Raw genomic sequence first — 23148 nt, 5'->3', positions numbered from 1 at the left:
CCACCTCTGGCCATGGCAGGGACACCTTCCGCTGTCCCAGGCTGCTCCAAGCCCTCTCCAACCTGACCTGGTAAGAGAAGCTCAGTAGGCATGTGCTGACAGCCGTGATCTCCTGCTTTCTGCGTAAGCAAGAAATTATCTCTGAGGGAAGCTGCAGGCAGGGTTTTACTGAAGCAGTGACAAGGTGCTTGCACATGCAGGATCCCAGTCCTGGCCCTGATTGTAAAAGGCAGGAGGAGAAGGAAGAGGAGGAGGAGGATGGCTTTGAGCCCACTGGGGACAGATCCTGCACTCATCCTCTGCGAAGTGCTCTTTTCAAAGCCGCCATCATTTCCATTTTCCCTTGGAGGGCTCTCAGAGTTTGTCCTCCTAGGGTGCTGCAGCAGAGCAGGGTGAGGGATGGGGCACTCAGGTCAGTTTGTCTGTCCTTTGGCACTCTCACGTCACTCCTCCAACACATTTGGCAGCACCATCGTTCCGAGCGTGCCAGGGCAGGGCTGCAGCCTTGGGCTCACTGTTGCACAGCTCGTTCTTGGAAGTGGCTTTTCACCATCCTGGAGTGACAGAGGAAAGCCAAGAAACCAGGAGGAAAACCGCTTGTGGAATCATGAAGGTTGGAAAAGACCTCCAAGATCATCAAGTCCAACCTTGAACCCCTTCATGGGGTGATGGCCCTTGAATGCATCCTGAAAGCACCTGCCAGGCTTGCATGCCTCCTCTTTCTGGAATTTTTGGGGTTTTTTTTGGAAAGGCCATCAGTGTAGAGCATCTTGGTGCACATTCAAACAGAGTCACTCTGCAGAGAGAAAAAGCTGCTGGGAGAATTGTGGTGAGGTGTGGCTGGAGCAGGCACACCTCTCCAGAGGATCCCGTTGAAGAGCTGGGCACATTTCACGTCAAGTTTGGGGATTTCCCTCCCCTGTGCAGGCTGTTGGCACAAGGAGCCCATAGCCCACAGGTGTGTTTAATCTCCAGAGTAGATTTTGGGGCTGTTGTTTTCATTTCCCGTTGAAGCACAGCTCTGCCCATCATATTTTGATCTCATTTCTGCACTAGGAAAGCTCCCTGGCATTGCCATCAGCTAATTACAACCATTAAATGTGTTCCACACTTAGAAATTATCTCCTGAACATAAACAGGGGACAGTGGAAAATGCAGACTGCCTTTTCCCCTGTGCACAGGGACTGTGAGACCAAAATTCCACTTGAACAACACGGAAAAAAAGGGAATTGGATGTGCACCTGTGCACAGACAAATGTTTGGGTTAGGTTCCAAACAGAATTTATCTGCCAAAAAGGATAAGAAAAATTGATTGAAACCTCTAATTGCTTTACAAGTTGCCATAATAAATTATGTATTAATGTAAATTATTTCATGGGAAAAGAACGTAGAGGAAACTTGAGCAGAAGGATCATGCATTATGTATAAAAAGGAACTGTAAAAATATTATAGCAGCACATTTGTGTCACTGTAGTTAAAGTTGTGTCAGCGTTTTGGTTTTACACCCTTCTCTGTGGTTATGAGTGGTCATTAAAATTTACTCTTTGTCACCAGAGGAGCACAGCAGTCATTTAAAAAGCCCAGGGCCATCACTGAGCTGCAAAGTGCCTCATGTGTTTGTGGGCTGCTCCTGCAAATCCTGGAGCTCAGCCTTTGGAAACCTGGCTGTGATGATCTGAGGGTGGATCCTGTTCTCTGTGGGGCAGTGCAAAGCTCTCAAGGATGGGGGACAACGCCCATCTCCCCAGCTGTGGGATGTGACTCCAGTGCACGAGCACCACGAGGGTTTGTTTGATGCGGCGAAGGCTTTGTGAGAGAGCAGCTGGGTTTTGTTAAGGTGTCGGTGCTGGTTTTTGCAGTTTTAAGTCAAAATCCAGAAGTACGATGCTGTTTCATCCAGGGACACTAACAGCCAAGAAGGACCTGGTTAAGCAGGGCAAGAGCCCCTCAGGCTGCACTTGCAGCGTGCTCTGGTTGTCCCTCTGTTCTCCAACAGGCAAAGGAGAGTTTTCCAGCCAGGCAGCTCACTTGCAGACCCAGGGGCTCTCGTGGTGGGTTTTATCCTGGAACAAATTGCTGCCTCAGGGTAAAGCAGGCTGAGGTTTGTAGTTTAAGAAAATGAATACATGTTTAACTGCAGCAGAATGAATGGCTCCAGTGCAATTATTGTTATCAACGTGCACAGGATGGGACTCTTAGTCTTTAAAAATTGAGCAGAAAGCCAGCTACTTTTCCTCAATAAGGCTTTCCAGAGTTCTTTAATTATGGTCTTGGCCTTTAGACTACTTCATTTTCAAATTTTTTAGGGCAACCTGCTTCCTACTTGCACTGAAAACCCATTTTCTGGGCTATCTGGTATTTTGGAACTGGTCAATGATGGCTGGGGACTCAGAGGGGTCAAGTTGTGCCAGCTTACATTGTGTGAGGGGAAAAGCAAATAACCCCAAGCTGGGGCTGGGGATAGTGGTGCTTTTACCATTTTCTTTGCCAGGTTTGGAAGATTTATAGCTGTTCATGCTGAAGCAGGGGTGAAAGAGGAAGGTGTCCCATATCCTCCTCACCAAGGCCTTTTGTACAGTCTCTGGCCAGAGGATCGTGGCAGCTTGCCATGAAAAATCAGCTTCTATTTCTGTTTCTTTTGTCTGCTGACCTGACCCAAGAAATCTCTCTGCTGGCAGCATAGTACAGAGGAAAAACAATAAAGATCTAAACATAGATGGAGTTGTCTAGAGCAGATTTCTCACTTTTCATTGTGTTTATTAAAATGAGGAGAGCAACAGTTGAAATGCCGTGCGGTTATTGCGGGCAGAGCCAGGCTGTTCGTGGCTGGAGCTGTTATGGCAGCAGCTGGAGAAGGGAGAAATGGGAAAATCAGCCAGGAGTAGTGCACGGGGCCCCAAATCTGATCTCCTGACTTGAAACCTTAGTCAGAAGTGTTCTGCACCATTGCATCTTCCCTACCAGGCTGGTACCTGCAGCTGCAGGCTGGGCACGGCTTTTAATTCATCCTTAGTTGCCTGAGTGGAAATACCCCAAAAAGCCCCCCAAAATATTGCCTGGTTTAGATACAACCATGTGAAACTTGGCACTGGCGGTTCTCCAGCACGGCTGGGCTCTGTTTGCAGCAGCCAACCACAAAAACAGGCACTGGGGAGAGGCTGTTGGCTGATGACTTTTTTCCACTGCAGCAGCTGGCGGGGCTGTCCTGCCACGGTTTTCCTGCTGAGCGTTGAAGGTGTATCTGCAGAGAGCCAGAGCCTAGTCCTTTGCAGGGCAGCCCAGCCCTGAGGGTGCTTTGCTTTCTTCTTTTGCTGTCAGTGGGATATGTGTGTGGGAATGAGATCACCCTCCTTAATCCTCTCTTCCACCTTGGCTATCCGTGGGAAGCTGAGGAAGGGCCTAGAGCACCAGTCTGATAAAAACAGCTGAGGGGGCTCAGCCTGGAGAAAACGAGGCTCAGGGGCACTTTCTCACTCTGCACAACTCCCTGACAGGAGGGTGCAGCCACGTGGGAATCTCCTTCCAGGTAAAAAAGTAATAAAACAAGAGGAAGCTGCCTGAAGTTGCACCAAGGGAAGTTTAGATTGGATTTTAGGGAAAATTTCTTCATGGAAAGGGCTGTCTACCCCTGGCACAGCTGCCCAGGTTGGTGGTGGAGTCCCCATCCCTGGAGGGATTTAAAAGCCTTGGGGACGTGGGGCAGTGCTGGCCTTGGCAGTGCTGAGCTAATGGTTGATCCTAGAGGCCTTTTCCAACCTCAGGGATTCTGTGATTCCATGTTTTTTAAATTCAGCTGTAAATTCAGGCAATTGTCAGTTGTGGAGCCCGGGACAAACCGCACACATCTGAGACATGATTTAGCACAGAGATAACCAATAGCCACAACATTTTACACCGCTGAATTCCCCTTAGCTAGTGCAACCTGGAATATTCAGAGGCATGTTTTTATCTTCTTCTAGCAGTTTTGCTCTTGCTGGGACTGTCACTTTGTCTCTCTCTCCATCTACACCACGCAACCCGCTCTGCTGGCAGTTCAGGAAACCATATCCCAAGAGTTAATTAATTTGTACTGGAAAACGTCCCATATGCTACTCTTTTTGTTTATGGACGTAGAAAGCGAGTCGCAGAATTAATTAACGCTAATGCTAATGCCTGTTCGTGTGTGTTGTCTTTTTTTTTTTTCTCCCTTTCTTTTCTCCTTTCTGAACCAGAAAATGACAGATGGAGAGATCTCAGCAGGAAATGTCCACTCCAGCTCGAGCAGCCGGGCGCCAGCATCTGGGACTGCCTATCGGACAAGGGTGAGGAGGGCTCGCGCTGGCCGAGGGACACGGCTGGCACCTGCTCCGTCACCAACCTGATCAAGGACCTGAGCCTCAGCGACCCCCACGGCCACCCCTCCGCCCCTCCCAGCAAGCGCCAGTGCCGCTCGCTGTCCTTCTCGGATGAGATGTCGGGCTGCGGGACCTCGTGGAGACCCCTGGGCTCCAAGGTGTGGACGCCGGTGGAGAAGAGGCGCTGCTACAGCGGCGGCAGCGTGCAGCGCTACTCCAACGGCTTCGCCACCATGCAGAGGAGCTCCAGCTTCAGCCTGCCCGCCCGCTCCAACCCGCTCTGCGGCGGGCAGCCCAGGAAATCGGCTGCTGGAGGGCACGGGGGAGACAGGGTGGACATTCAGAGGTCCCTGTCCTGCTCGCACGACCGCTTCTCTTGCTCGGAGTACGGCGCGCCCTCGGCCAGCAGCACGCCCGCCTCCACGCCGGAGCTGGGCCGCCGCGCCGCCGGCCTCTCCCGCAGCCGCTCCCAGCCCTGCGTCCTCAACGACAAAAAGGTGGGAATCAAGCGGAGGAGGCCGGAGGAGGTCCAGGAGGAGCGGCCCTCGCTGGACCTCGCCAAGATGACCCAGGTAAGAGGCGGCGGGGCCGTCCCTGCGAGGGGCTCAGGTGTTCTCTGCTTTGCTCGAGAGCCTTCAGCGTCCTCCAGGGTGGGTGTGTGGCATGGACAGTAATGCGGGTGTTATGGGGAAACACATCCTGCTGCCCAGGCAGAATAACCCGTTCCCTTAGAAATGGATTTCTTTGGCAAATTCATGCGTTTCTCTTCCACGCTGGTTTTTTGCACGCCAAGTGCACCATGTCGTCATTTCCTCCTGGCATGGGTTTTGAGGAGGAATGTGTTAAACCCCACATTTTTGAGTTCAGGGGAGAGGAGCCTTGGGCCTGCCATGGTGAGATGAAGGCAGCACCCCAAGGCCCCCAGCCCTGGCTCTGTCAGGTGCCGAATTCTTACTGCTACAGGCTTTACTTGCTCTTAGGCTCTGTAATTTTCCACTCTAGAGATGTTATCACGTTTCATTTTCAGTTGCAAACACAGAGCACAACCTCCCTCTTCGATCTGCTGCTCAGAGCCAGATAACAGGCCTGAAGCACAAATCGGGGAGGATTCTGGTCCTTGATCCTCTCCCTGCTAGACCAGGTGACTGGACATTTGCCAGGGACAGAGCAAGAGGCTGCATTGAAGGACAATGTTTCCCTTCCCCACTCATAAGATTTCCTGCAGTTTTATGATTTGACATTTCCCACATCAATAATTTACAGTCACGAAGTCAATGACACCATCAGCTCAGTGTGGAATGGAGATAAAGGGGGTGTGAAGGCCCCGGGGTTCTTTTTGTGGGAGCAGGGGTGCCCTGGCCACTTCCCAGGGTGGGCTGTCACCTTCTGCTGGCCTTAAAAATTCCCCCATGGTTTCAGTTCCATGTGATCGCCTGCTGTGCTTCATCCCAGAGTCATCTGTGTTGGGATTGTTTGCCCTAAAGGCTTTTTGTAGTGCTGGGGCCAGCAAAGCCTGTGTGGTGCAAGGCATCCCCTTGTTGTCTGCAGAGAAGCTGCTGGCAGAAATTCACTATATGGGTGAGATCCAACATTGTGTGTGCATTTTCGCCTTACAAGAACATGATATTTTATGATGTTCTGTGTTTAAAGGAGTGCAGAGAGTGCTTGAAGGAGTGCAGAGGTATTGTTGGAGGAAGAGATCATCTTTTCCTTCTCCAGAGGAGCTTGGAGGATAAAAAGGGTGAAGGAGTCACATATTTTGGTGAGATCAGGCAAAAAACACGAGGATTGCTCTTGTCTTTTCATAAATCACATCAACAACAGTGATTATTATGCCAAGCTTATTTTATTAGATAATAAGCTGGATGGACAGTGAAAACCACCTATATGTGTTGTTATATTTTACTAGTCACAGGGTGGAATAGCACAGCTGCCCCCTGATTCTCTCTGTACAAGCAGACAAGCATTATTTCACTTCCCTGGAAGTGTTCAAGGCCTCGTTGGATGGGGCTTGGGACAACCCAGTCGAGTGGAAGGTGTTCCTGTCCATGGCAGAGGGTGGAATGAGATGGACTTTAGAGACCCTTTCAGTCCAGACCATTCTGTGGTTGTCTGGTATGATGGACAAGGAAGAAGGAGACTGTCCAGGCTCTGGCTGGACAGATCTTTGTTGCCCTCTGAGGATGTTCTGAGGCAGCTTCTCCATTGTGTCAGTCCAATGTTTGTTGGCTTGTTTGAAAAAATGGGCTTGGCCTAGAGATCCTAAGGGTCAGCAGGAGCTTCCCTTTCCCTCCAGTGGATGCTGAGGCCAGGCACATGTTTATAATTTGGATGGCCATGGCTTTGACATGGGTGGGTGATCCAAGGATGACAAAAAATCCAATCACTTGGATGTCAAAAAGCAGCTCAGTCCATGTTCCTGGAAAACCCTCAGCTTGAGGAATACTTGTGTTTTCTCTGGCTGCTGTCCCCCACATCAAAACATCTTCCAAAGTGAGAAAGCAATGCCTGAACACTTAGCATTGCTCAGTGTTGGGGTGGTTCATCCTCTGGGAGAAGTGATACCACAAGGAAAGGCTCGGAAGCTCCACCCTGTGTGGCACAAGCTCTGTGGGAATGGGGAAGGGGTTGCCTGGTGCAGCATCTCTCCTGATGTCAGTGGGCACCCCCTCTCCCAGCCCCTCCTGTCCCTCTGGTCCAGGCTGGGTGGCCGAAGCCGCTGCCAAACGCCCGGCGGTTGCTACAACCAACAACCAACAACAGCATCACTAAGGAACTCCCCGGTGGGATGCAGTCCAAGCAGCTCCCATGGATATTTTGAGTTTCCAGGCAGGAAAGCCAGCCAGGCTCAGGTGCCCGTGGCAGCTGGTGAATCCCCAAGGCAGGGATGTGCTGCTGGGTGTGGGCAGCAGGGCTGGAACAGAGTGGGAAGAAAGGGGTTGGGCTCGATGATCTTGAAGGTCTCTTCCAACCTTGTGATTCTGTGAAAGCAAAGCCGTGCAAGGGCCAGGGTTTCAGAGCTGAGGGCTTGTGGAGAGCAGCGCTGGCAGGCTGCTCTTGGCGTGGGAGGACTGGCACAGAGGGACGAGCAGGATGAGGCAAGTCACAGGGAGCATTCTTGCCTTTGGTGGGGCACGGTCAGAGCCCTCCCCAGGATGGGAATGCCAGGGAAACCAACTAATTCCTCATAGGGAATAAATGTGCTCGAGAAAACGCTGCACATTTGGGTATCCCACAGGCTGCTTTTAATGCTTCCAGCCCAGGAGATGCAAAGTTGGGTGATTTCAGAGGAAGAGCTGAAATAATAAAAAGTGTCTTTACGGCTGCATGCGTGCTCAAGTCTGGGTTTATATGGGGTAGAAACACCTCGTGTGCAATGGGCAAAGCCAAAGTGTCCAGACTGGACTTTCCAGTTATCCACAAAGGATTCACTTTTCAGGTGGGGAAACTGAGACATGGAGCTTTCCCCGAGTCCCTGGGTGCTGTTGTCAAAGTGGGAACTGAGCTTTGAGGTGCTGGGTGCTGGATCAGCATCTGGCTCTGGCAGCAGATTGGTTAATTTTTCACTTGTGCTGGTAACCACGTGTGTTTGTAGGCCTGAAACCTGGTATCATAATCAAAATAAAAATAATTTGACCTGAAAGAAATGTTTTCTTCATAGCAGGAGGGATATTTAGGCCAGGCAGGAGGGAAGGGAGCCGCTCCTGGAAGCAATTACATGGCTACGTAACTGGGCTAATTAAGAGAGAAATCTAAATGTTGAAGTTAAGCTGACAGGGAAAATACTTAGGAAAATATTGCCTTTCATTCCTCAAAATCCTGGTTGTGTCTCTTCTGTCTGCAATTCCCATAGCCCAGAGAGGGAAGGTGAGCCCACATCCCTCCCTTTATTATTTGCTCATATGGCACCAAACCAGACAGGCTTCAACTTTGGGCAGAAACCAAACCCTGCACATGGTTGTCATTGAAATAGAAACAATTTTAAAAAGCCACAGGCACCATGACAATCCTTCTGCTCCTTTTAAATGCACATGAACTCTCTGCCTTGTGCCTCTTTGCCTTCAAACTGGGAGTGATCAGGGGGGTCTCAGGTGAGTTGGTGACGATGAGGTGTCATTTAATTATCTCAAGTCTGGAGGCAGGTGTGGTGGGAAGAAGCTGGTTTCTATCTTCACCCCAGTCAAGGAGAGTTTGGGTACCTGGCCTGGCATCTCTGACCTCCTTAACACGAGGACATGAACCATCCTCTCATTTCAGTATAGTGTTTGGGCTTGCCTTCCATCCTCAGCTTTTATTCCTTCTTTCCACGTGAAGCACAAGCCCAAGGAGGACACATCCCACCTCCCTGATCCCAGCAGTTGTTCTGACAGAGTGGTAATGAATCTCCTCGCTGCTTGCTCTCCTTCCCAGGATCAGTGCTCTTGGCCTCACAGCCCCAGGAACTGTGTCTGTAGGGCATGCCAGGATCAGAATTGGTTGGGATCAGATTTTTCCGTGAATTGGGAGGTTTTCCAAAGAGCTGGTTTCCCTTTTTCTGATGTGGGTGCATCTAAAATAAATGGGAAATGAGAAGTATCACAAAGGTGACAGAAGGTTTCTTAGACCCCAGGAGTCCTCCCAGCTGGGCTGATTTTTGCAGGAATGAGTGGTTTTACCCTTTGCAAGTGACTCAGAGAAGCATCTGGGTGAATTAGGTGAGAAGATGGATTTTCTAAAATAAAATGACACTGTGCCAGGGATGCTGTGTGGTGGAGAGACACCCAATGGGTTTTCCTCCCCCGTGGTGTGGTGGATTCTTCTCCAGAGGAACTTGACACGTCCCACCTCCACATCTGCTGCTTTCTGACATCCTGGTGTGAACATTTCCTGGGATCTCGGGCGTTGTGTGCTGAAACATCTCGTGGCAGCACAAACATTGGGTTTGGTGGCTTGGCTGAGTCATCGACGGGAAGCTGAGCCATAGGCCAGCCCTGATGTTGGTGTGTGCAGATTGCCTTCCTTCACACAGGCTCTGGGCAGCTGCAGGGGACACATGACACGTCCTCACACCAGGGACTGCCACCCTCAGTGGGAATTTGCAATAACCCCCAGCTGTGGCCCTGCGAGCCCTCGCTATCTCTTCCCCATTCTGCTTCCTGCCATCTAAAATTTTTGTGTTAGGACAGTTCCAAACACAGCTATCCTTGATACAGATGTGTTTTTAAAATGGATAATTTATTTTTAGATATGTGTTTTTATATATATATATATAAAAGAATATATGTAAATGTTTAAGGGCAGGTTAGATACAACTTGGAGCAGCCTGGTCTAGTGGAAAGTGTCCCTGCCTAAGTCAGAGGTTGGAATGTGATGGTCTTTGAAGTTCCTTCCAAATCAAACCATTCCATTTTTCTAATTTTAATGTATATATGTATTTGTTTAAGCCAGCCATGTTCCCTGCAGCACAAACCCCAGACAGGACTCGCCCTGGCTGGAAATGGAGAGTGGTGCTGTAGAGTTTGAAAACACAACTTTCCATGAAAAGAAAGGCACAAATATGTCAGTGGCATGTAAGGCTTTGCACTGCTGACAGGAATTGTCAGATGTGGTGAGATACTGTAGGATCTGTGTATTGGTAGCAAATCAAGGCTTGGAGGTGGCTCCTGTGCCCCTTTTCTGATGGCTCTTCAAGGTTTTAGTCCCTTTGTGAGCTTTCAGAGAAGTTGCAGTTTGAAGAGCTATATCTCTCCTAACAATTGCTGTACTCCTGGTCTTTTCCTCCTGAATTTTCTGTAATATCCATTTAATTTTCTACAAAGGTTGTACCCATGAACACTGAGGGCTCCCGGGTAGCTCTCAAAGTATTTCTCCTCTGTGAAGCTCTGTATTATGTAATGTCTTGCAGTATATGAGACAGAGAGTAGCTACTCTACAATAAATAAAGCAATTAAAATACAATATCGCTCTGCATCTCCATGGCTCATGGAGATCATCCTGTGGTTATGGGTTCATAACTTCTTCCCTGTGAGGGATGGGTGGATGAGAGGGTGCTGGCAGCAGTGGGCACAGCTGAGGAGGTGGTGAGGGTGAAGCCCTGGGTGTGCCTGATGAGGGTGAGCTACAGAGAGGACTTTGTGCCTGTCGTGGGAAGGGTCTGGCACAAGGGGACCATTGACGTTGTTCCCTGGCTGCATGGACAGACAGAGCCTTTCACGGGGTGACTTCACTGCCCTACGAGGAGCACGTGCCTTCAGAGGATGGAGTCATCTGCACCAGGGATCACAGGAGCATCCCCCTGAAATGAGGATGTGTGGTTCTTGTGGTTTTCAGAGTTAAAATCAGCTCCAGCCTGGGCTGGAGATCCAGGGGGTCTCCAGACTCAGTGCAGTGTGTAATGCTCATGATGGCTGGGAGCCTGGCTGACCCCTCTGCCTTGTTTTCCCTTCCAAACTTAGCAATGCTGGCAGTTTCCCTGAGGATCCATGCACAAAGGAGTTTGTACACTCCCAGAGCTGAAGTAAGCAGCTCACCAGTTTGAAATGTTTCAGGCTAGTCTTGGCACTGAGCGGGAAGAAGTTTCAAACTGCAGGGTGGGAGTAGCAACCTCTCCTCTCTGAGCACCCAAGTTTTTTCTTGAGGGGTAAAAATCTCTAATTTTCACATAAGAAGATTTTCTGTTTAAATTTTGACACCTTTCAGGCTTGCTGGAGAGGGCAGGAGAGGTGGCAGTGATCTTGGTTGGCGTCAGCACCCACTTGAGCCGGTGACAAATATTTCCAAATGTAGTGATAGGCAAAAAACTGGAGGTTTTAAATTCCATACGTATCCCAGGAAATAGCTTGCTATTGATGTAACTTCTAAGAGAGATTCCAGCTTCCAAGCCCCAGTGTTTTTTAAATAAACAGGAATGAGAGTCTGCAAAGGTCAGTTTGTGGCTTGGTGGGAAAAAGCCTTTGGGTGAGGATCAAAAGAACCTGGATTAAGGTGGGAGGGACAATTTCCACTATCCCAGGTTGCTCCAAACCCCATCCAACTTGGCCTTGGACACTTCCAGGGATCCAGAGGCAGCCACAGCTTCTCTGGGTACTCTGTGCCAGGGCCTGCCCATCCTCACAGGGAAGGATTCCTTCCCAAAATCCCATCTAACCCTGCCCTATGGGAGTATGAAGGCATTCCCCCTTATCCTGTCACGCCCTTGTCTACAGTCCCTCTCCAGCTCGAGTGCAGCACCTTCAGGCACAGGAAAGGGCTCTAAGGTCTTTCCCAGTTCTATCCCATTCCATCCCCCGCTCCTGGCTGTATCTCCTGCTCCTGCTTCCATCCTCCATCCCCTGCTCCCAGCTCCATCCCACCACGAGGCCCAGGGATGCAGGGTTGAGTGCTGCACTCACATGGGAGGACAGGGCTGGGAACACAAACAAAGCTGGGCAGTGTCTGTCCCAAACGTGGACAAAATCCAATTGTATCCCGAGGATGCACATCTGATTCACCATGTGCTGATTAACCCTCCCATCCCCAGGCTTGTGTGCTCTGTGACTCCAAAAACCAGCTTTTAGAAAGCACAGGGATTCATTCACCCTTGAAGGAGTCAGCAGGCTCAAAAGTGGCATTTTGGCTCAAAAAAGCCAAAAGGGATTTTTCATGATGGTTTACAAAAGAACCCCAGCACTCTAGGAGCTACTGGGTTAGATAGGAGCTACTGGGAGTTACTTGGAACCACTTGCCTTGCAAAAATCTCCCAAAGCATTTCAGGAAGGCAAAGCATTTCAGGAAATGGTGCTAAATAAATAATAAATAAATAAATAAATAAGGGCCCTTCATTTTTCCTTTCCAGAGAAAGATGCTCAGGGTTAGCCCGAGGCTGAGGCTGTGACAGAAAAGTGAGGTGTATTTCAAGTCTGCATTGGATTTGCAGGAGGTCTTGGTAGGTGGGGGCAGTGGGTGCAGGTGCCACACACTCTGGATTTTTGGTCATCCGCAATGTGATTTTATCCCTTTACTTGCTGCTATTCTCTTTTCACTGCTGCTGAGACTGTGACGTGAAGTTTGGTTTTAATTTTTATAAGGTCTTGCCTTATCCTTTAGTCCCTGAAGTGAGACCCACAGTGGCATAACAGAAATGTCACTTCTGTGCTGAAAATTATAAAGCATGGAAACGGAATAGGGCTGAGAAAAAAGAATAATTCCTTATTAGTGATGTTTTGTCCTAACCTGGGACCAGTCAAATCACTGAATTTCCCCAAAGATGAGCTACTCCAAATCCTGGAGTTTTGGCAGCTCTAGGGACAAATCAGGTTCGGGTTCACCCTTTTCCATGAAATCCATGGCATTGCAAAGCCATCAGAGGGAGAGCAGCCCTGCCACTGTCCCCACTGGGCTCCTGGCAGTGCTGGGTGTGTTGGCATGAGGGGCCTTGTTGGCTTTTGGTTTCTTTTTAATTTTTGTTAAGGTTGGGATTGAAGTGTTAGAGATGCTATTTTGTGTTTTGGTTTAGATGTTTATTATTTTTCATTTATAAGTTGTGAGCTTTATAGTATTTTAGTCATAACTTGTAAAATGGTTGGCTATTTTTTATATAAGGTTTTTTAAGGTTAAATTATTTAATTAAGAAATTATACTTAAATTATTTTTATTTTTAATTTAATAGATAATTATTTGAAGCTTGTAATGTGGATTTTTTTGTTTAATTATCAAATATTATTTAAACTTATGAGGAAGAAGGTGAAGAAGAAGGTAAAGAAGAAGGATTAGTTATTGTTTTTAAATTTTTATTTTAGTTTTATATATTTTACTATATTTTAAAACTTTAAACTTTAGGTTTTATATTTAGTGATATTATATACTTCTAATTAAACTATGCACTTGTAATCTTAGTGTTCTTAATTAATTTAGGAAGTTTTCTCTATGGCTTTAGGTCAAATGTAGTGTTTTCTTGGGGGGTTAGAGTCTGTCAGTACAGAAAGTTTAAAATTCTCAGTATCTAGGACTCTAAGAGGGCCTGCAGTGCCCCAGAGGGATCCCAGGAGGATGCAGAGGAGAAGGCAGAGGTGAGAGGCTGGGAAGGGCAGCCTGTAAATAAATAAATAAACATACAGTGATCACTAGTGACCTGTCTGAGCAAATGGATTTTTCCAGCTCATAGCAAAGGGTTTGGTGTGTGTTAGGGAAAATATTTGTTCTTGGCAGGAAATGAGGGTTTCCTCCAATTATTATTATGACTAGGAATGGGTTGGGAGGCTGTGCTGGGGCTGGCTCCCCACGTGTGGGATGCTGTGGGATGCTGAGCTCGGGTGGGACAGTGGAGCCCCAGGGTGCATTCACTGCTCTCTCATTCCCTGCATTGCTGTATTTCCCTGTGATTCCTGGGATTTGTCTCTCCAGCTTCTCCCGGGGGCTCTGTAGCACCAGGGAGATTCCCACTGGTGGGTCACACAACAGCTTTTTCTTTTGCACTTACGGAATCTCCCTGAACATCCTGTCTGTCACTGAGGCAGTGACATACTCCAAAGAGAGAGCAGAACTGTGAGTAAACCCAGATTATCTCCACGGGCTCCAAAGGCAGCATCAGAACTAATGACTTAAAGCCTCCTTCTTTGCTTTTTTGGTTTTGTTTGTTTAACACTGTGGTCTGAAGTGACTTGGGAAGATAACAGACATTTCTGATCCTGCTCGTGAAAGCTGGTTTTCACACCAAACAGAATAAAAGCAAAATTATCTGCTAAAGCTGTGAATGCACCAAATAAGCACTGGTGCCTGTTCCAAAATGAGGACTGGGGCTGAGTAAAGGTTGTTCTTAGTGAATGAGGAGGGAAAAGCTGGGAAGGCAGACCCTGAAAACCAGGGCAGGGATGTGGTACCCCCAGGGAGCAGGGCAGGGAGCCATCCCCTGTTCTGAGATGCTGCTGCAGGCACGTTCTGTAGCACCTTGGCCTGGTGGAGGCTGTGGGGCTGCCTGTGAGCTACTCAATGGCTCCACAGATAAAAAATTTAAAGAAAAGAGAGTAGCAGATGAGTTTGAGCTCCCTGACGTGGCAGCACTGTGCCTAACCCAGCTCTGCTCTGCACCAGGCACACGGGCTCCTGTTGCTTTTCACACTCCCCGCCACTGCCTCCCGTGTTTTCCTTCCTCAGCTATTCCAGCATTTCTTTCCCAACCCTTCATCACTCAGAGCTCCTTCTGTGGGAGCACAGGGTCAGTGCAAGCCCCCTGACCTTCCCCCAGAGGCAATGTTGATATTGGAGGCCACGTGTGGCAGTGGTCACCAGAGCTCCTCGGGGCAAGGTGGCTGTGTCTCCCTCTTTCTGGGGAGGCCAAACTGCAGCAAGGGAGCTGCTGGTGAGACTGGGGCATCATGAGAATGTGCTTGTGCCAGGGCCTGGACCTGCTGGCAAAGCTGCTGAGATGCTCCTTGGTTGTAAAGAGGACAGTTGGTTATTGGAGCCTCGGGATCGAGCCGTGCTTGCTGCAGCTCCCTCCCCATGTCCCTTCCATCTCCACCCACCAGGAAACCAGCCTGGGGATGGAGCTGGAGAAGATTGTGGGTGCCTCAAAGGCAGCACAGAGCTTTGAACCTGAGTGATGTGTGTGTGTGTGCACAGCCCAAATCACAGCAGCTGCCATAATGAAGTTCTACAGAGCTTAAAAACCAAGTCAAACCCATTTTCCAGTCTCATTTTCCAGTCTCAAGCACCTCTCCCTCCTCCTCAGCAGCACGGATGAGTGCTTTCCCTGGCACAAATGCCAGGCAGGATTTACCGTGATGAAACAACCAAAGCATTTCTTTATAACGATATAAAGATAACAACTCTGGCTGGAGGTGTTTCACAGGAGATGTTTGCCTCGGAGAGTGGATTAAACCTGAGCCAGGCAGAGAATCCCCCAGTGGAGGTGACTTTGCTGGCTCGGGAGGTTCATCATTCCCACATGGAGCTCGCTGCCCGCTTCCCCCTTCCCTTCTGGCACCGGGTTATTTTCAGCTTTCTGAAGCAGCTGTAGCCCAGTGTGCTAACAGGAGGTGATGACAGCTTGGGAGGTAGGGCTGGTGCTGCTGACAGCTTGTGGCGTTACACCTTTCCCGGGAAAATTGCGGCAATCACCTGGCAGGGTGAGGGGAAAAACAAAAAATAAAGGTGTTTGAGCAAAAGCCGTGATGCCCACAGGGATCACAGTCCTGCTGATGTTTGTTCTGCTAGAGCCACCACGTTTGCAGGGATGTGTTTTGGGGAAGAGCTCACAGCTGGGTGTTTCACCACGGGAGGAGTCAGACAAGGGAATGTCGCTGAGGGATTTCTCCAGCTTGCAGCCCCATCCCTGATGGGGACACGTGCCTAAGGGGAGGAAAAACCTGAGGAAAAGAATGGATGTGAGGGGATTCCTGCAGCCTTCTCTGATTGTAGCCTTGGTCCCTGCACAGCGTGGAGCATCACGAGACCCTGTGGGAAGGAGAAGTAGACTCAGCTTGGTCACCAGCATGCAAGAAGGGCTTTGATCTGGAGCAACCCTGCAGCTTATTCCAAGTGACCAAGATTTTCTTATTTATGTATTTTTAGATGATTTTTCAAGTACTTCCATTAGCAATGCCTCATTTTCTCTCCGAGGGCTTGCCCAGCGTGCTGGATTAAGGCAGCTTTAGGGTTGGGGGAAGAAAAAACAGCATCTCAAATTGTCAAAAACGGGTCCTTGTGGTCAGTAAATGTGGTTTTGGTGTAAGGTGCGTTACAGGTGCTCGCTGGGTGAAGTCAGGATGGCCAGAAACGTCTCCCAAAAGCCATCTGTGTTGGATTCCCACAGTTGCCCTGAGACCAGCAGGACGTGAGGTGCCTGATACCCGTTTTTGTTGGGCACTGGAGGCCGAGGTTGTGGAGAGGCTCGGAGAAGGGGAACAAGCTCCGCATTGTGCCACCAAACCTGCTCTTTTCTGACATCAGTAGAGGACTTGACCGCCCGGTTTCTCCAGCTCAGCACCTCAGCACGTGCTAAATTCACACAATAAATAAAACATGAGCAAAGAACTCTGGAAGGGCTGCAGACAGACACTGCATTGATGGTGGTGGCTGATCCACTGCTGCTCCACAGCCAGCTCATGGAATGTTGGCTTGGTGATCACCATCCTGGGGGGACCCTCCTGACCCCAGCTGCTGGCAAGGTGAGCTGTGGGATTTTGTGGCAGCCAGTGCCTGTGAAAACTTGCATTCTGAGCTGTCAAACCTGCCTCAGAGGAAGCGTCTCTGCCCAGCACCCTCTGCATGTGGCCTTGCTCCACCAGCAGCTGCCACAGCACCGGGACCATCAGAAGGGGTTTTCCATCCTCTTGCACTCCCTGGAATGATTCAAGGATGGCAACGTGTGGATTTGAGCAGGGAAAACGAGCCCGTTGGCTTGGTTCTCTTGCCAAAGTCCCATAAGATGCAAAATTTCCCTGAAAGTCAAGTAACTTCATGGCTGTTCTCTGAGGTGTGTCCGAGCTTGGAAACACTTTTCTTTTGGATGGGAAGAATGTGCTGTGGACCTGTTGAGTCACTCTCCAGTCTGCATCCTCCTTCATTCTCTACCACAGGAATCACTCATCTCCTCTGAAGCACTGGAGGGCATCTCCCATCCTCTCAGGTTGCTCTATCCCACCTGTAGCAGCCCAGCATGTCCACACCTGGGTACCAAAACCCTGGGAAATGCCTGATCCAGGAGATGAGCTCGATTAAGGAGAAAAATGAACATTCCCAAAAGTGCCAGAGTTTTGTTTGTAGAAGGGATTTGCACTTCTGAGAGGGCTGTTGACTTTCAGGAGACCTAGGTTTTTCAAGTGCCTAAATCACTGTTGGAAATATGCTTGCAAATTTTGTGAAGTGCTTAGAAAATATTTCTACTATGTCCTCGGGCCTTCTCCAGTGGTAATTATGAGTTGTCCATTAACCACAGCGTGCAGCTCTCTGCTTGAAGCTGTTGCATGCTCAGCACCCAGAAGACAGAGGCACAGCTGGGATTAGAAAGGAATATGACCAGGATGATGTGAGGGCTGGGTGCAATTGCGTACTTGGAGAACAAATGCCCTTTTTTTCACATGGGCTTGGGGCTTGTGGGTTTTTGAAGGTTTCAGAGACTGAAGGCCATGTGAACTGTAGCTTCCCCCAGCTTGGGCAGTGGCCAGCTCCTCCTGGGGCAGCAGGAACTTCTCTGTTTAGATAGAGCAGCCTCTGCACCTTTAACTGTGTGCATGGGGCAGTGCAGCACCCAAAGCCTCTGAGCAATGGTCCACGGGTCCAGCTCAGCACAAGGCCCTTTGATTTGTTCAGAACTGATTGGGGTGTGATGCAGAGCCCCTGCATCTCCCTTAGGAGCTCTGTAAATGGGTGATCTTCGTTTACAGCCTGGGGTAAGTTATTGTGGCGGAGTTTCTCCCAGCTCACCTGGATTTGAATGAAAAAACCCTCAAGCCAACGTGCCTAATTCCCTAGGAATGCCAGTGGGGATGTTTTGGAGCAAGGTGGTGTCCCAGGCTGTGTGTTCGGTCCTGAATTGGGCCAGCCAGAGCAGATACGGGCAGCAGCCCTGTCACGCTGTGTCACCAATGCTCTCTTGGGTACTGAAGTTTTCCTGGCTCCCTGAGCCGCCCCTGGTGCTCCAGACCCTCCCCTGGCTCCATTCTTTCCTCTGGACACTCTCCAGCCCCTCTTTCTTGTCATGAGGGACCCAAATCTGACCAGTAACAGGTGAACATCTCTGGCTAGTGAGGGGGCTGCCTTCCTCCCAGGGATTTATGGAGTTCCCTTTCAGGCCTATCCCATGGGATGTGTCCAGGCCAAATGTCTGAGAAGTGAATGCTCCATCACACACGCTGGCTGGATGAGAGGCTCCACAAGCTGCTGAGATCCTCCTGAGTCTCCTCCTGCTCAGAGCACACACTCTGCCACTGGGATGGCCTCGTTATTTCCATTGGCACTCAGTAATGAGGATTTTGTTTGTTCTTTTAAAAACCAGCCGGGCCTAAAGGCATTCCCTGGCAGGTGAGCACGCTCGTGGCCAGGCTGCGTCCCTGAGAGGTTCTGTGTGCTCTGCTCCAGAGGGTTTGGAATGCCTGCATGCTCCTTGTCATTCTCAGAGTTTGAAACTGTTTAGAAGACGTGACAGTACATAAACTAAATCAAGTTTCTGGCCAAGGTAACCAGGCGTGGAGACTCGGGGAACAGACAACAGTGCTCGCCTGGTCTAGTGAGGGGAACAGCCATGAGCCATCACAGAGGAGAGTTTAGCAGGACACAAGCTCCAGCTACTTAAAGAAAGTGCTGAAGTTTCTCTTGGCTAATAAGGGGAGTTGTTGGAAATGTTCATTCATTTTTGGTGAGGTCTGTTCTGCCTAATACATGGAACTGGGCGATGCGTGGGGTGGAAATGGTGATGGGACTGATCCAGAGCAGGCTGGGGGTGGTTTTGATACCTTTGCCTTTTGCAGGGGCAGCGAGGCCACAGGACCTGCCATGGATGGGGAGGTGGAGGGTTGCAGCATGTGTCCATCTCCTGGGGACCTGCTGAGTGTTCCTGCTGCTCTGCTTGTTTTCTGTTGGGCTGAGGGAGCTCAGGTTTGGGGTCGGGAAGAGTCCCAGCTCATCTGGTGTAACTTCTACCCCAGCTTCAGCATTCCACCTCAGCTGCCTCTCTCCCTTTGCCCCTGCAGAACCGCCAGACTTTCAACAGCCTCACCTGCCTTAGCACCACGGCCGAGGACGGCTCCCAGCGGCCCATGGGCCCCCAGCCATGGACCGCGGCCCCGGAGGTGATGCCGGGCAGGACCCCCGCCTGCACCCCGGTCCCGGAGCCACCACGGGCCAGGCGCGACGACCGCCGGGCCAGCAGGGATGACCTGTCCTGCGAGGAAGAGGAGGAGAGCACCGGGAAGGAGGAGGACAGGGAGGCCTGGCGGAGCGGCGGGCCGGGCACCGAGAGCCTCTTCCAGCTGGACGGCGAGATAGACATCGAGCAGATAGAAAACAACTGAGGAGGGAGCAGCTCTTCTCGCCCTGGGGTCTGGGGGCTGCCAGCAGAGCCAGGGAGGGCTCCTGGTTGCCAGCGAGTACGTGGGATCCTGTCATTGCTCCCCTTCTGCCAGCTGGAGGGGACGAAGCAGCTTTGCCAAAATTTCATCAGGTATTTAGAGGAATTCGTGTGCATGCGTGTGTAAATCTTGAAATTCTTTGTAACTACTGTAGCCAGAGATCAGCCAGGCCGAGGAAAGTGCCTGTCCCACAGGGAAACCAGGCACGGGGATCGCCAAAAACTCAGAATCCACGAGTAAACGGCTTTTGCCAGGATAGGGGTGGAGCTGATGGAGCTAGCCATGCTCCCACAGGTCCCACCTGTGCTAGTTCACAAAGGGGTGCACAAGGAGAAACCACCACCCCTGGGACTGGAGAAAGGTGGGGGGAAAGCAGAATATTGAGATTTGCAAACGAGCACTGGCTGGTGACTGCCGGGGCGGCCACGGTTCCTTTTCTCCAGCCGCATCCTCTGCGGCCCCAGCACCCCCCTTGCTCCCCATGTCCCTGGCAGTGCCGTGAGGAGGAAATCACAAGTGAAGTGTTTTGCTTAAATTTAATAATGGCAAGAGCTGGATTTTTACTCCTTTATTTTTAGTTTTCCTTTTCCTGATGAGGAATTAAACAGATCCCTGGCCCATGTGGGGCGGCATCCGCAGCAGCGCTTGCTGGGCGCTGAACAGGGATGCTCAAATGCCTTCCTTCCCTATTTTTATCCTTCCCAGCCCCCCTCTCTCAACTCTTTTGGGAAAAAAAACCCTACTCAGGCTCTGTGCCACCCTCATTTGGGTTCCCAACACCCTGGTTTGAGCAGGGCTGGGCTGTTTACCCATTTACCAGCAGCTGTGTCCGCTTTGCTACCCAGGGCATGGCTGCCACCCTCTTTTTTTTGGCTTTACTGTGAAGGGCTGCCTGCCCAAGGCACGTCGTGGAGGGGTTACTTGACAAAGTCAGCTGGCAAAAGGCTGAAAATCCAGGTAGCAGCACTGAAAGCTTTTCCTCTTCCTGTGCCTTTTTAAAGCACAGATAAAGTGGTGACCATTATGTTTGTACGATATGAATCCTCTTTGCTAAAAATAAGCTGTCCACTTGCTAACAGGTTTAGAAGGACACATATTTCTTTTTTCTCCCTCTGTTTTTATTTTTATTATTTGTTTGTTTAAAGCTCTAGGAAAGCTGTACAAATGGCTTCCAGCATCTTCTGGATTCCTTCTGCTGGTTCCTTCAGGCTCAGGGGTCACTTCCTGAGCTTTGCAAACCTGAGAAAGGAAAAAAAAAAAAACAACAAAACATTGATACCAAGAGCAGCTGAAGACAGGACATTTTTAATGGGGTTCAGCGGCCCCACTGGCAATGCCTTGAGGGTCCATAACTGAGAGCTGCTGGTACAGGTTTCATTCTTCATTTCTGCTTATGTTAGTGCACTTTTTTTCCACAGTGGTTTGGGGTGTGTGTGGCATCTCCCACCACAGTGGAACCCATTGGTTGTTACCCCTGTCCTGGCACTGCTGAGGTTTTGCTGGTGGCTGTGGCCGTGTCCACTCCCTCCAGGCAAGCAGGACGAGCCCCAGATATTCGGGGAGGGGATGACAGGGATGTCTTTTCATTTTGGTGAACCCTCCAGCTCTTTTAAAGTGTCACTTTATGCATCACTTAGAAAAAAATATATCCTGGGTTAATTTTTATCCCTCCTGTTTTGGAGGGTCCAGCCACGCCAGTGTTTTCCCGGGCTGCTGCCTCTCTGTGCCCCTGCAGTGGCACCCTCACAGCAAAGTTCTTGGCTTTGAGTCTTCCTGATGCTCCATCCATCCCTGCCCACCACTGACAAGTCCTGGTCTCAGGGCACACAGCTCCTGCTGGCCACAGGCACCTCCTCAGCTGAGCAACAAAGGGCAAATTCACCCAAATCCGCGTCCGGCTCCGGGTGGGCTCTCGCGTGGGCATCCCCAGGGCTGGAATTCCTAAGGGCTTCTGTTTTCTTTCCAAGGGCTGCTCCTGGTGCCATGCTAACCCCCCAGAGTGGGAAGGTGGCCAACGGACCACGGCCCAGCTGTCCTGGACCTGGTGGCCAATGGGCCACGGCCCAGCTGTCCTGGACGTAGCCGTAGCATTCAGTTTACATTCAGCACAACCCGTTTGCCTTACTAAAAATGCTTCTCCAATGAGTCATGGCCTTATACTGGGCACGTTGGCGTCGGCACAGACTACAGTTAGCGACAGTTTTGAGGCCACAGTGGTGTTCTGTTGGGTATTTCTCATTGGGTTTGTATGATTTCATGTGCTTATTCTCAGTTTAAGAAAGCCTTACTTTTTAAATTTTTTTTCTCTCTCTCTCTCTCTCTGTAGAGGTAAAACATTTGTGGATTTATATATATATAAATATATATATAAATAATTAAAAATATTAAATATAATATAGTATGTGCCTCAGATTCAGGGGACATCCTGTTGATTGTAAAGTCAGAAGTGGCGTTGCTCCCCTGGTGTCAGGAGATCTGTCCCCTACGCAGTGGGAGAGCAGGGCATCCCTTGAGGGTCTTGCTCTTGGTTTGTAAAGGACTTCACCTATTACACAGATGCTTTGGGAGCCCCCCAAATGCCCCGGCAAACCCCTGCCGGCTGCCAGAATGTGATACTAAAGTCATATGCAGACAAGGGATGTTATTCCTTGCTAGGTAGCTAAAATAGGTTCATTGTTGTGAAGGGACTCAGTGGCTTGTTCAAGGTGTGACCCAGTCTGGGCAGCAGCTGTTTTGGGATGACACCAAAGCTGTGGCAGCAGCAAAAAAGGTTCTTCATCCTGAAAAAAATAGGATTTTAACTCAGAAAGTCTTAGCAGGCACACGGGAGTTTGCTGTGTGTTTTGCAGATGTAGCTCTTTGAGCCTGTCCTATGAAAGAGTACATTAAAAAAAAAATGAAACCAACGAAAAGAAACGTTTGTAAAATAGATTGTAATTTTTCCACGTGCTAGCATAGCCTGTTTGGCCAATAAAACTGTGTTTCGAGTGCATTGTTTGAAGCTCCTGGCTGCCCAGGCAAACAGACTGACGTAGGATGTTCTAGGATTGTAGCAGTGCTTTGCGGCGTGTGTGGGTTCGGTGTTCAAGAAAGAAGAGGATGGCCAAATTAAAAAAAAAAACAAAACAAAACAGAAAGATGGGAAGAAAAATAAAAACAAAGCCTTCTGGAGCTATGACCTGTAGTAGCCAAGTCTCGCTGGCAATTGCACAAGCGCCGCGGGCCGTGCGTGTCCCGGGAGGGGCTGCCCCAGGTGTCCCCTCTGCGGGCGGGCGAGGAGGCTGCTCCTGCCCCCTCCACGACTTGATTGCACTAGAGCAGCTCAATCTCAGGAAATTGCTTGTTACTTTTACTGTGTAAATAAAGCTTCCTGGTTCAATAACCCGTGTCTCGCCGCTCTGTGCTGTCCCCACGGCCGGCCGCGGCTCTGGGGTCCGGGGGGGTTGGGGACATCGCTGACCCTTGGGGTTGTGGCACACTGGTTGGAGTTTGATGGGGTTGGAGTTTGATAGAGACCCCTCCTCTCCTCTCCTGGCTGTACCTCCTTGACATCTCTATAGGTGCTGGGAAGGGATGTCCCAAAAAATGGGTGGGGGTCAGGAAAGCCTTCAAGCAGGATCCTCCCTTGGGGTGTCTGTGTAGGAAGGGTGTCCCAGTCATGGGTTGCACAAGGAAATGGACATTTTATGATGTTCACATGCAGACAGACACGCTGCACCCTCCCCATGGTGGGGGGACATCTCCCATGCCTCCCCCCCAGCCTGTCATTTGGCTGTATCCCAGCCAAA

General features: G+C 50.0%; 2 protein-coding genes across 3 annotated transcripts in view; both read left to right on the top strand.

The window, feature by feature from the left end:
* The window catches only part of FAM53B (family with sequence similarity 53 member B), a 45644-nt gene extending 22902 nt beyond the window's left edge, over positions 1-22742 (top strand). For both annotated transcript variants that reach the window (XM_068198292.1, XM_068198293.1), the window contains 2 exons: positions 4212-4906; positions 18983-22742. In XM_068198292.1, the coding sequence (XP_068054393.1) occupies positions 4212-4906; positions 18983-19303 (1016 nt within the window). In that variant the 3' untranslated portion in view covers positions 19304-22742. The remainder of the gene's footprint in view (positions 1-4211; positions 4907-18982) is intronic.
* OAT (ornithine aminotransferase) overlaps positions 1-23148 on the top strand; it is a 345851-nt gene that overhangs the window by 219087 nt on the left and 103616 nt on the right. The gene's annotated exons all lie outside the window — the stretch shown is intronic.

This window comes from Anomalospiza imberbis, chromosome 8, assembly GCF_031753505.1.
Source record: "Anomalospiza imberbis isolate Cuckoo-Finch-1a 21T00152 chromosome 8, ASM3175350v1, whole genome shotgun sequence".
NCBI classification, from domain to species: Eukaryota; Metazoa; Chordata; class Aves; order Passeriformes; family Viduidae; genus Anomalospiza; species Anomalospiza imberbis.
The sequence above is the reverse complement of the archived record's forward strand: the minus strand, read 5'-3'. Positions and strand labels throughout refer to the sequence as shown.